The following is a 14,528-nucleotide window of genomic DNA, read 5'->3' on the forward strand; positions in this document are numbered from 1 at the left end:
ATGATACACAGATTCTAAAAAGCTTCTTCTAAAAAGCTGTGTAGATCTGCCTCTCCTAACTGCTGCTGGTGAGGAATTCTTGGAATGCAGTTATATTTATTCGATAAGTAGCTAATGAGTGTTTTGAACATTCTGTGCAATAGTAGAGAATTGAAACTCTGATTTATTTTAGAAAATACTGATGTTCTTTCTTGATGTTAGGGAAACCACAGTAATTAGCATTGGCATGTGATAGACAAAACATTCCTTTATGTCAGGCAAATTTTACTGTTCTTTTTATCCTGTTGGTATGCAGGATTTTTTGTTGTTCTTGTAAATGGCTTTCTTTGTGCATCAAGAGAAGGAATTTAATCTTTTAATTAATAATGTGGATCATAACACATTCACTTGTTTTCCTTGAATTGGGCAGTATACACTAAAATGCTCTGGATACACATGAAAACAATTGTTTTCAGATTTAAACCATATATAGATATAAAATATTTAGTACTAGTATATAACATTCTATCTAAAATTTGAATTATTACTGCTTCTGAAATAGTCTTTTTTACTTTCTCTTTGGGTTTTGGGTATTGAGGGAAATATAAAGTTCTGGTTCTTGCTTTTCTGTTGGCCTCAACCATTGTTAATTGATGCTGTTGTCGTGTGTCTTTGCTGTTGTCTCTTCATCTTCTGGGTCTGCCTTGTGTTCTTTGACCTTCTCCTTTTTTTGTACACGCCTTATACAGTATGGAATCCCATGACATCCTCTCCAGGTAAGCAAACCACTTTATTTGTTGTTTTTATGAATGAATGGATGGATAAACCTTTATTATCAAAGTACAACACGTATACAGTGAGATTAGCTGAGCCTCCCTTTGTGCTCCCCCACAACTCACAGTGACAACAAACCCCACCACACGCCAGCCTTGCAAATCTATCATACATAAAGTTATTTCCCATTCAGGAGCCTGACAGTCCATGGATAGAAACTGTTCTTCAGCCTGTTGGTGTGGCTGGCTATACTTCTATATCTCCTACCTGATGGTAGGAGAGTAAAGAGGTACTGAGCAGGGTGTGAGTCATCCCTGAGAATTTTCCTCACTCTTCCAAGGCAGCGGGCCCTGGCAATGTCATCCAGTGGTGTCAGGGGACAGCCCATGATGTTTTGTGCAGTGCTCACCACCCTCTGTAATATCTTCCTATCCGTGGCTGTCAGACCAGCATACCAAACCACAATAGAGTGCGAAAGGACGCTTTCTATAGTAGATCGGTAAAAGAAGTTCATTAGTCATTGTTCTACCGTTCTTCCGCAAGACCCTGAGGAAGTGGAGTCTCTGTTGGGCCTTTCTGGCCACCTGGGTTGTATTGACTTCCAGGTAAGATCTTCACAGAGGTAGACTCCCAGGAATTTAAAGGAGGAGACTCTCTCCACACAGCCCCCCCCCCATGTAAAATGTGGCAGGTTCCTCTCTTTTCCTCCGGAAGTCTAACACCATCTCCTTCGTCTTGCCGATGTTCAGGTGCAAGTTGTTCTCTAGACACCATAAGGATAATTTTTTTTTTACTTCCCCCCTGTACGCTGTTTCATCTCCATCTGTAATAAGACCCACTATGGTGGTATCATCTGCGAACTTAATGATCACAGTGGATGGGTCGGACGATACACAATCATATGTACAGTGAATACAGGTAGGGCCTTAGCAGACAGCCCTGTGGCGAGCCAGTGCAAAGCTTCAGGGAGGTGGATAAAACAGACCCAACCCTCACTGTTTATAGCCAGTCCCTCAGAAAGTCTTTATTCCAATCACAGATGGAGGGGGAAAAATTCAAGTCAGTCAGCTTTTCAATAAGGATGCTCGGCAGAATAGTGTTGAAAGCCGAACTATAGTCAAAGAAAAGCATCCTGACATATGTTTATATGTTGTTCAAGATTGTTTCTCTGCCAATTGTTTCTCTTATGATCTTATTTCTGATTTTATCTCTTATGGTCATTCCAGCAGCTTTCCTCAAAGATCTCATTTCCGTGGTGACTTCCTTTTTATGTTTTATTGTAAGTGTCCATGTTTGGCACCAGTAACTTAGGGTGTGGAGGAATATATTTTGCATGAGATGCTTCTTTGTGCTGATCAATAGGTACTGCCTTATGTTGTAGGAGAGGAGCAAGCTACCCTAATACATGGTTTACCTTACTGCATCATATGTTAATCTCTTCATCCATTTTACCATCTTCCATGAATGTTGTTCCTAGGTATTTGAACTTTGATACTTGTTTTACGCTTGTTCCTTCTATTACTGTGTTTAGTAGAAGATCAAATATGACATAGTTGAAAGGACACTGAAAAATGAGAATAACTTTAAATCAGAAAATGTGTTGCAGACAATTAAGTAGGAAATCTGTTATTATTTCATTTATTAATTTGCAAAGCTAAATGAGATGCTGGGGACTTTTACATAAGCACACATACAAAAATAAAGTATAGACATTGGGATTATTTCAATATCTAACAGGCATGTTCTTTCTTGAAGAGCAATTATACAATCCACTGAGTATTGTCTCAGTCAGGCATCTCCCTCTAGTGGTGGACCTCCACTAAATTTACTCCTTCGTGGCCATTACCAAAGTCTTGTCTTCTTCAATCTTCAACTAAATATGTAAGTCAGAGTAAAAGTTATAAACAAGTAAAAGAATAAGGAAAATAATTCTTAAAGTAATCATCTACAACCAAAGGCTTGCTGAAAAAATGTTCTTAAGCACCTTCTAAATATCAGAATTGTAGGAACTGACTATGCCAAAATAATAATGAATTTATAATAAATCAGACATTTAATGTAAATCTCTAAAATTAGAAAAGGTGCTGAGATTGTGTTTCCAGAAGGAAGCTATTTAAGTCATTTATCTTGTGATTGCATTATAGTAAAATCTAAATAGGGGAATTTTGTCAGGCATAATTTTATGAAAGTTTCTTAATAATAGAAAACATTTTAACTTCAGTATTTTTCCTGTTTCACTCATATTTGGTATCAAAGGTTTTTGGGAAGAGAGCTACATACTATACTGTCTGTTTAAACAACACAGAAAACCCAAGTTCTGCCATTTTTATAGCCATCCTAGCATTGGTCGTAAAGAATAAGGCTCTAATTATAGGTCAAGAAACTCCACTTCCAACTTCCAACAATGTTAGTTCCTTTTAACCAAAGCAGCAGCATCTGGTTAAGCTTGGCTAATCTTGAAAAAGCTAAGTATGGATAAACCTGATTAATATTAGAATTGAAGACTGATCTCAAGGTTATAGCCCAGCCTGGGAAGCTGAAAAAAAAAGAATCCTGAAATAAGGTGGCAGTCAAGCACTTGCGTATTGCATGTGTGATTTGTCAGCAAGTTATGGAGCACAAATTTAATACTCCAGCATTTGCTTTTAAAAATCTATAATTTTATTTGTTCTTGTATTGAAATTACATGTTGCCTTTTAAATTGGAATTCGTTAAGATTCTTTAAATTATTTCTGTGCTGTGGTGTTAATACTGAACATATGTTATAAATATCAAGTGATATTACTTGCTATTTACATTCAGTGAGTCTAACATAGTAGGAATGGTATGCAGAAACATGTGATCTGTCCTCTAGTGTACATGTAGCTTGGTGTCTGAGTGTCAGTTTTTTGCTTGTTGAATCAGGGGAATATTGTAAATAGCATGCAGGGAGCAGTTATAATATCAATAGAATTTTATAGGAAAATATAGGTATTATACAAAGTATATATCTTCACTGTTTTTTTTCTTGTGACCAACAAGATACTCCAGCTATGGTATATTGCAAAATACATGTTTTGATTATGTCATCTAATCACTTGTAAGTTCTAGAACTGAAATAGAAGAGAATAGAATTCTTTATTGACCAAGTGTGATTGGACACACCATGAATTGGTCTCCAGTGCATAAGCTCTCAGTGTACATATAAGCAACAAGTGATAACTGTGTTGTCTAGTATTGTAAGAGGTGTAGAATAGGAGGATGTCTCCTAAAATCTACTATCATCTCTACAGTTTTGAGTGTGTTCAGTTCAAGATTGTTCCAGATGCACCACAGAGCCAATTGTTCAACCTATCCGTTAGAAAGCTTAATATCCATTTACAACAAATTCTAGCATTATTTATAATATGAGAGCCAGTTTGGTGTACTGGTTAAAGCAGGCATGTCAAACTGCCGGCCCGTGGGCCGGATGCATCACAATGAAACCGCGCCCTCCCCATTGCTGGCAAAGGGGAAAAAGTTGCGATATGTCACGCGACATCAGGTGACGTCGCGAGTTTGACATGCCTGGGTTAAAGCATCAGGCGAGAACCCAGGAGACATGAGTTCTTTATTTTAGTTAATAATTTACATTTAGGGAGTAAACTGCTTGAAAATCTGTCATTAATTATATTAAAAGTTATGTTGTGATACTCAGATTGTTTAACCATGATTATATAATCGTTAAAAACCCACAGCTGCTTCCCTGATTTTATGCATTTGAATTTTTGTTATATATAAATAAAGCATGCTGTTTAGTAATATTAATATACTAGCAAGTTATATCAATACATTAAGAATATATTTGAATATATTTGAACAATAGCCCTATTTTTTTTTAAAAAAATAAAATTTATAAAGAAATATTAGTGCTTTTAAAAAATCATTCCTATAAATTTATATATATATATATATATATATATATATATATATATATATATATATATATATATATATATATATATATATATATATATATATATGATGATGATAATTGCATGTTGTTACTTTCTTTGATTCCAAGGATTTAATAAGGATGTTAGACTTCCATTATTAAACAGGAAAAGAATGACTCCATATCACTCTTTTGCTGGTCACCCATTGGCAGTATAATTGTGCTTTCAAACTTTTTTGTGAAGATATATTTGGACTTCTGAAATTGATTATGCATTCTGTCCCAGCTTCTGATTAGTCTAATACCACTGAAATAAGTTCCAGGGCATTATAATTATTCTGCAGATTGGAACTCAAAAGTACCAGTGTAAAAGGAAATGATCATAGTGCCACAACCCTGATGAACTCACATAGAAGCATTGTATGCCAGTGAAAACCATTTGTGAGACAGCTCTTCAAATACTGAAAAATCATATATTTAACAATGCAATTTGGGCTTTAGTTTAGTTGTCAGCGAAGACCCTTAACTGCAATGCTTATCTTATATGGGTTTATAATTTTATACAAAAATTAATAATGACAGCTATGATTGAATGTCACTTTGTTTCCTGTACTAGAAAATAAATTTTTCCTTTGTATGATTCACAAAGAATATTCAGTAGAACATATTTAGACTTAAATCCAGCTGATTTATTATTCTTTAGCTACACCTCGCATACTGTAGTATTTTGGCTTGGAAGCTTCTTTTTGATCTGCCATTCATCTTCATAAATGAAATGACTGGTTGTAAATACTTTGTAAGATGACAATTACATGTCATCAATTACTTTCTTCACTTTCAAGGATTTAATAAGGATGTCAGGAATAATATCTTACCTCTTAGTCATAATTTGGTGAAAAATACCTACAGTTGACATTGATCAAACTTGGTTAAAATTATTGCTATTACTTTACAGTGCTGCCAAACTTCTGGACAAGAATATATTTACTGTCAACACCGCAAATCCACTGCTTCCTTCTTCTGCAAGTCTTCAGCTGGCTCAGCTTCAAGCACAACTTACACTACACAGATTAAAATTGGCTCAGACAGCAGTCAACAACAACACAGCAGCTGCAACTGTCCTGAACCAGGTTCTTTCTAAAGTGGCCATGTCTCAGCCACTTTTCAACCAATTAAGACACCCTTCCATGTTTAATACTCTTCCAGGACCTGCTGGTGGTCCTGGGGCCACCAATACTAGATTTCCACCTGGTGGAATACATTTTCCAACACAGAACCCACCTTTGGCAGCCCAAGGTGGAACCCTGGCATCAGTAAGTAACCTTTCAAATCAAAATGTTAGTACGGTGGTCCTAAACCCTTTTGGAGGTGTAATTTCTCAAACTGCTGGACAACAAACTGTACCTTTGGGTCTAAATAAAACTAGTGCCTCCTCTACTACAGGTGGATTTTATGATTACAATAAACAGATATTCCCCTTTGAGGCTGGTCAATGCTGTCAACAGAGCTTTATAACCAGTGGTTCTCATCCAGTCCCAGTGTCATCTGGAAATGGGATGTCTGAAGGCCAACTGGGATTTCAGAAAGAGTTTTATGGAACTGTGTCTAAAGGCCAGCATACAACCTGTACACAATCTCTGACATTTGCTGCTGACTCTCAAAATTCTCATCAGAATCAAAAGGGAAAGATGGGTTCTATAGTACATGAAAGAGAAACAAATAATCAATGGGAAAATCCTTCTACTTTCTCTAGCCAAAATAAAACTGACATACCCAGTGCAAATATGTGGCCATCAACAAATGTCCCCTATGAAGTAAGGAGCGATCTCTATAACCCTGAGGAACCAACACCAGACACAAAATTTAGTGCTGGTACTCCACGTTTTTTCAGCAGAACTAAAAATGGTAAACAGAATTATAGTAATTCACAAACAAGACAGAAGCAGGAAGCTGTTACCTCTGGATTGCCAGTGAGGCCTCTTCAGTCTGATGAATTAAACGACTTTCATAGTATTGTACCTCTTTGCTTCCCCCACATTTGTACCTTATGCAGTAAGAAGGTATTTGACCTTAAGGTAAGTTTGCTTCAGATCTGGGCCTTCTTAGTAAATTGTCTCTTTCCAGACAGTAACTGTTTCAGTGCTTAAGAACTACCATATCTGGGTTGCTTTATCAATAGAATCACTGTATCATATTTTCCTGACAGGATATTTGTATCTTTAATTTTAAAAATGATGAAATAAATTTCTATCCAAAATCACAAAGTTTGCTGCTCTTTATCTTGCCTTGGTATATTGTAATTACTATTGCAGTTACTAGTTTCTGGTACTATTCTATATACATATGCATTTGATATCTCACTAACATTTCTAAATGAAAAGATGAAAGGTCATTAGAATTGCCTAGAGAATTTTAATTTGGGTAGAATAACCACCACCAGATAAAATTTGTTCTACATCATTGATGTAGATGTGCATATGTGTAATGTGCAGTTTTGTTCACATGTGTACAGTGACATTAGATAGGATTAACATAAATTGAAATTGTTTTCTTATCAATAGCGGCATCACCCAATTGTACAGAGTAATGGGATTGAATGACTTCTGGACCTATTTGACTGAATGAATGATTTACAGTCTTTATTTTGGCTACCTAGTTTTCAAAATATAACATCTTTTCTTTTATCATAACTTGATGAATGCTACAGAAATTTTTCATAAAAAATAACTACTATGGATATAGCACACAAGATGTATCTTTTCTGGTATTTCATTCTATTTTTCTTGTTTTTTAATTGAGGACTGGGATCAGCACATTAAAGGAAATCTTCATGTTCAGAATTGCTTGGCTTTCTCAGAGAAGTGAGTAGTTGAAATATATTGATGCCTCTAATTATTTCATAGTCATCTTTAGTCTCTTATATTTGTATGTGCATATGAATATATATCTATATACATGCATACTCATGCTCAGAAAACAATATAACAAATAGATTTTTTTCAAAAGAAAAAGAAACCTATTATTGTGACTGGCAATCCATGTCAAATGTAATATTAAAAGGTAGCTTTGATTAATGAGATTTCTACTTGCCTAAACTGTGCTCCATATCAATGGATGATCTCCTAGTCATTTTGTGTAGATGTTAAAGAGGAGAGCTGAAAGGCTTGAACCCAGAAGCACCCCACATTGCAATGCCCTAGGGCACCCCACCCACCCTGTCTGGAATGACTGCAGAAGGAGGAATACCACCATAACACATTGCTTTCCACCCCCAAACCTGAAGTTGGTCCAAAAGAGTACCATGGTCAGTGATATCAAAAGCCATGGAAAGATCCAGTAGGGCCAGAATGGTTGTGCCACCTCCATTCTAAGCCTTTGAAAAACTATCAACAAATGCAACCAATGCCATTTCAGTATTGTGCTCTGATCTGAATCCAGATTGAAAAGATTTTAGATAATCTGCCTCATCTAGGACCCACTGTAGTTGTGTACCAACCCCCTCCTTAAAAAGGAAAGGTTGAAGACCGAGTCAAAGTTGTTTAACACTGTTGAGTCCAAACATGGCCTCTTGAGAAGAGGGCACAACACTGCCTACTTCAAAAAGTTGCTTTCAGTGGTGAAATTTAATAAATAAAGCAGACATTGATCATCGCTTGGACCCCAAAACATGCCACCTTAATTGGCCTTTATCAACTAAAAGGGTATGGGCCATGTCCACTTCCTCAAGAGCAACTAGCTTGAACTCTTCCCAGATAACAAGACTGAGATGTAACTCTGTAACATCCAAAAGATTTCCCTAGCCAGAGGCCAGCTCCAAGTGAAGTTCATCAACTTTATCTGACAGATATTTAGAATATTCCTCATGGCAACCCGCCAAGGGTTCACCGTACTCCTCCTTACCTAGGAGGGACCTGGATGCAATAAGAGCAGAGAAGTAGTTACACTAAACAACTTTTATTGCCACAAGGTAAGTCCTAATATAGGGTATTACCTGTGGCCAGTCAGTGTTATTCTTTGTTTTCCTCCAGCAGTGCTTGAGATGTCTTATGTCACTTGATTTCTTGGAACTCCTCTGTAAGCCATGGTGCTCTATGAGACCCATGTAGACAGACAGTCTGGTCCATGGAGCCAATCATCTGCTCATTCCAAGCTATGACCAGGCTTCTGCCTTTAACCAGAATTTCAGGAAGAGTCTCACATTCCCTTTGAAAAGGCACTGGGTCCATCAGGTACCTGGGTGGGCCACTTGAATAGGCTCCATCTGCCTGAGATAGGAGGTAGCTGTGGGGAATTCTAGGGTCAAGAGAGCATGGTCCCTCCGTGGCAAGGGACAGATATTAATGTTCTGCAAAGCCAGATCATAACATCACGGTCAAGGCAAACACAAGATCTAATATGTAACCTCCCCCCATGTGAGTAGGACCATGGATAAGTTGGACCAGGTCTATGGTGACCATGAATTCCTGCACTACCTTATACCCCTGGCCTAGAGAAGCAGATTGAAATCCCCCCATTCCCTAAGTCCAGGGAACCTCGCTGGCAGCTCAGACACAGAGTGTAGACAGGCATACTGCTGCCCTGCAGGATGGAAGACAAGTGAGCAGCCATCCCTATTGCTCCCTATGGCCCAACCTCGTAAAAGTGAAGTTTGCAGCAGGATAGATTGCAGGTGCTCTACTACAGATATTTTTGTGAACAGTCTCAACTACACTGTTAACAAAAACAGAAGGAATCTTCACTGAATTCAGATACAATTCTCACTTGAAATTTCTCTATTGGTTGAATTTTTTTAAAGACTTCAAAAATACCCAGGAGTACTAACTTAATGTTAAGCTTGATGCTTAGAATTTCATAATTTCTGTTACTGAGGTATTATTATTGGATTTCTTCAATATAAAAAAAAAATCTGGTAACTAAGCACATTTAAGATCTGACCCATGTATTCTTATTCTATAGCTGAATTTCTACTTTTGCTTCTTTTTTTAGCACTGACATTCATTGTATGTTGCATTCAGCAGCAGAAGGAGTATTGCATTCTTCCTCCCCAAATAATAAAACTGTGTTTAAACTGTCTAGTACTGAAGGTAATTATCCCAAGTAATATATATAAATATATATATATATATATAGTTGGAATATAGTTGACACATGGACACATGTCATTGAATATTTGAGTGTAATCATAATAGCTAAATTAATCTCTGTTTGAAGTTTTTATTTTTCCCCCAAGAATGGAAATATACAATGTGTTTTTCAGAATATTTATGATTATAAGTATATTGGTAAAATGAAAAGGATGTAATATAGTATAACTGTTGTGATCAAATTATCTTTCCTGATTATTTTGATATGTCTTGAAGTAATGACTAAGTTTAGCCTTTCTGTAAATTTCTCAATGACTTACATCCATCCATCCATCCATCCATCCAACCATCCATCCATCCATCCATCTATCCATCCATCCATTCATTCTCTATAGTTGCCCAGCTCAACAAAGTAACTAAGGGAAACTTATAATTCTAAAATTATAAAAATAAAACAATTTAAAAAACATTAAAATAAAAACATACACAAAATAAATAGGTACAAACAGAAGCCGTGACTAGAGAAGTTACTGTCAAATTATAGTAAAGTCAAGTATCAGGGCCCTTTATGCATTCCAAGCCTCAGGCCTGGGTACCTAGCCAAGTTCTTAAAGTTTTTTAAAGCAAACAGGGTTGGGGCCATTCTAATCTCCAGTATCACATCAGGCAGGGGCTACAGCAGAAAAACAACCCCGTCTTCTAGTTACCACCCACCCCAGTCAGCACTCTGCCTTATAGGATCTGCAGCATGCCCAATCTGTTGGATCAGATTAGAGGGGTTGAAACTCTTGGAAAAAGATGATCCTTTGGATAACCTGATCCCAAGCCATTTAAATCTCATAATCATGAATCTTATGTCATATATTATTTCCATACTAATCCTTAAAACACCTTTTTGTTTCCCTAATGCATTTAAACAAACGTATCATGCACGTTAGAAGAGTACAACTACATTCATCACATCCTGGGTTCATCCCAACAGTTGCTTTAATGGTGGGTGTGTTTAAAATAAGCTCATGGAAAATAAATACCTATAGATACTAGGTTATACATTATTTTCAATGGTGCCAGAGCAAACCTTATTTTCTTCAAAGTACCAACACATATGCAATTACATCATAATGCAGATAATATTATCTGCTTACCCTCACATCTGAGGGAGACATGAGTTGTAGTTTTACATGTATCTTCAGGATACATATTTCCTCATTTGCCCCTCCCCCTTGTTGCTACTATGACTGAGGATTAGAAATAACGACTCATTTGCCAGTTAATGGAAAAGAACAATGAAAGAAAGCCATAGTTTAGGGATCTAGAGTCACTTCTTATGAGATAGGTGGCATATAAGTTGAATAATAAATACATTTCCTTAGGTACTTTTAATTTGATCAAACTTGATTCTTTCTATGTTTTGCCAATCTGGAACAAAGTCTCACTTTGTTTTTATATGTCTGCTATCTCCAAGGAATCATAGACCATCATTGGTTTTAATTAGCAATGGGATGCTTTATAGGAAAAATATAAATAAATGTGAAATAATTTTGTCAAAATCTATGTTTAAAGAAATGACTTCTTTTTTGCATATATTTTCATGCAATATGTGTCATTTCCTTAGATTACCCTTTAAATGCCGAGTCTTATAATTCTGCATCTTCATTTGGCCAGTCAAGTTCGTCATTCTCTTATGTACCACTTGGTGGAAATGTGAGTATTTTTATTATGTTGGTTGCACAGTCAGTCACCTGTTTAGACTGGATTTGGAATTTTTATCCATCTATGGAATTTTCTCCAAGAACCTGAGATATGCAGATGTTGTTGTTTGATGGTGTGTTAAAGATATTGTTGCAGGTGTAAGTGTCAACAGCTCGAGAATCCAAATAAAACTCCAGAATAATTCCATTTCTGAAAAGCTTACTGTTTATTGAATACACTGCATGGTTATGTCAAAGAAAAACTAGTTCTGAGGTTTCCACACCAATTCATAGACTTAATAGTTTTTCCAGCCAATCTCCCAATGTAATCCATATCAACAAGTCCACTTCATTATGGGAACCGTCTGCTTTAAATCCACACCTGTTCTGGTGTCTTTGACAAAGCTTCAAGCTCCCACAGTCTGCAGCTGAATCGTTTCTCCATCTACCCACATGAAAGTAATCCCTTCCCCCCTTTATCTAAAGGCAAGTTGAAATGCAGAGGCACGTAGCTGCCAAAGGGTCATCCTTGACAGTAAGCTGTTCCAAGTAAAGCTGCCTTTTGCAATTGACTGATGGTGGTTTTGTCAATGCCAAAGGCATTCAAGTGGTGCTCCAGATGTTTTAAGATTGCACCCAAGGTGCCTGTTACAATTGGTTGCTGTGTCTTTGCTGCAATCGTTCTATTTCTATTTACAGACCTTTGTATTTTGTGGTTTTCTCCAGTTCTTTCTCTTCTCTTCTGCTGTCTTCAAGCATTGCGTTGTCCACTATCAAGACTCTGACTTTCTTATTGATAATTATTAAGCCTGGAGTGTTATGTGGCAGGTGCTTGTCTGTATTTTAGTCGCCTCTAGCTTTTCATTTTCTATTCCTTTTTGATTCCACCAATTATTGCTTGCATGCAAATTGTATTTCCTACCGTTTTTCTAATACACCATTGTTGCTGTTTTGTCATGCCATTGTTTGTAGTCAATCTGTCTGATCTTCTTGCAGCAGCTAATTAAGTGGTCCACTGTTTCTTTGGCTTCTTTGCAGAAATGGCATTTGCTGCCTTTTAAATTCTGACTTTGAATGCATTTGTTCTTAAGGCTTGGTCTTGTACAACCAGAATTAGTCCCTCTGTCTCTTTCTTTTCTGCTCTTAGCCATTGCTAGCTCTTGTTGTTATCTGCTTTGCCTGATAGCTTTTTTTAAGGTACTGGTCATGTAACACTTTGCCTTGCCACCTCTCTTTTCTATTCTTCATTTGATCTTTCTTCAAGACCAGTTTGGTCCCTCCAGTAAGCCTTCAGGTTATACTAACTTCCATGCATTTTCCCTGTCTTTCAGTGAAGATGCACTGGTGGACATTCTTCCATTCTTTTTTGTTCCTCATTATAGTCCACTACACAGTCAGCCAGATATTTAGAATGGATTTGGCATTTTTATCCACTTACCAAGTTCTTCCTGGAGACCTGGAGTTCCACTCAAGTCATTTTCTGTTCCATATTAAAATTGCCCCTGGACACTGGGTTATATGACAGAGATAGCCAGGTATATTACCAAAGCAACAAGGATAAAAATATGGATTAAACCAGTGGTGGGATTCAGCCGGTTCGCACTACTTCAACAGAACCGGTAGCTAATTTTTTGTTGCTCAGGCCCAGAATGGACTTCCAGAAGTGGCATCCACATAGAGAACCGGTTGTTCACATATTTGAATCCCACCACTGGGTTAAACCCAAAATAAAAATAGCATGTACAGAAATTCACCTGATGGGGGAAATAAAGCACAGTCCATCTTGCAGCAGTTTGTTACTATAGCCAGTATTAATAAACACAGCTTTAACTATCACATTGAATACTTGCCATATTGAGTCAGTCAGTGGGTTCTATACTGGGCCAAAATTATCAAGACGACAGAGGGAGACCGCAACTCAAATGTCATCTCTTTAAATACCACTAGCTGCACCCTACATCTATTTAGCAGGAAAAAAAAGTTCTTTATAGGAATCTGGTAAATTGAATACAATTAACAATAAATGAAAGAAAATGATAGTACTTGTATAATATACATATTCTTTGTATAATAGTGGAGTTACCCTGTTAATAAGTAGATATCCAAAGTAACGTCCATCTTCCTTTTTTTGAGGAATACAGATTCTTAAAAAAAAGTTTACCAAGAAATCTGTTGGTTATCAGGTGCATTGCCTCCTTTTTGAGGAATCAAGCAACAGAGAGTTAACTGGCAGAATCTTAAGTCAGGATTTAAAGTTCCTTATTTGCAAAGATGTGATCAAGTCATTCTCCTCAGTCTCAAATTTCAGTTGCTACTCAAGGGTAAGGGTAAGGCACTAATGAAGTGTGAAGCTGTGTTGCCTTTTCAGCACAGATATCAAACATCACTCTTCCAGAATATCTATAATATTCATAGTTATCCATGGGGGCCAGAGAGTGTGAGTAAATGACAAAACATGAGTCACAACAACGTGATGCAAACCATGTGACTTATCTACTTGCCCCGAATGGTCATTATTTTTTTATCATTGTGATGTGTACTAAGACATTGATGGTACATTTATCTATTGAGTATTAGAGAAATGGGATGTGTTTTTAGATATGGATGATATATGCATAGTGATTAGTAGAACTGTGGATTTATAGATTTCTCTAAAGAATTCTTGTAGTCTATATCTTACATGAAAGTGTTATTTTTATATAGGCAATCTTTCAATATGTTATGTTACACAATTAAATGTGTATTAATTTTTAACAGACTCTTGGGCTACAATAAAAGGGAGATTATATGGACTTGTGAACAAGTATTTGAGATTCTGAAAATTATCAGCTCTGTACAAACTCAGCGAAGGATAAGAAGTGTGATTTCAAATGTGTATGTTTACCTGGTAGTTGTTTTACAACTGTTTCTGTTTCTAAATTTATTTTTAATAATTTCAGGTTCTACAAAGGAAATGTGTCCCAGGTCGTGTAGTACACATCTGTAATCTTCCCGAAGGAAGTTGTACAGAGAATGATGTAATCAATCTTGGACTTCCCTTCGGAAAAGTCACTAATTATATTCTCATGAAATCTACCAATCAGGTAT

General features: G+C 36.6%; 1 protein-coding gene across 1 annotated transcript in view; it reads left to right on the top strand.

Moving 5' to 3' along the window:
- The window catches only part of RBM20 (RNA binding motif protein 20), a 79,246-nt gene that overhangs the window by 45,068 nt on the left and 19,650 nt on the right, over positions 1-14,528 (top strand). Inside the window, exons 2-6 of the mRNA XM_083364091.1 lie at positions 5,622-6,741; positions 7,466-7,527; positions 9,653-9,750; positions 11,366-11,454; positions 14,381-14,524. Coding sequence (XP_083220217.1) covers positions 5,622-6,741; positions 7,466-7,527; positions 9,653-9,750; positions 11,366-11,454; positions 14,381-14,524 — 1,513 coding nt within the window. The remainder of the gene's footprint in view (positions 1-5,621; positions 6,742-7,465; positions 7,528-9,652; positions 9,751-11,365; positions 11,455-14,380; positions 14,525-14,528) is intronic.

The sequence above is a fragment of the Vipera ursinii genome, assembly GCF_947247035.1.
Source record: "Vipera ursinii genome assembly, chromosome: 5".
Taxonomy (NCBI): Eukaryota; Metazoa; Chordata; class Lepidosauria; order Squamata; family Viperidae; genus Vipera; species Vipera ursinii.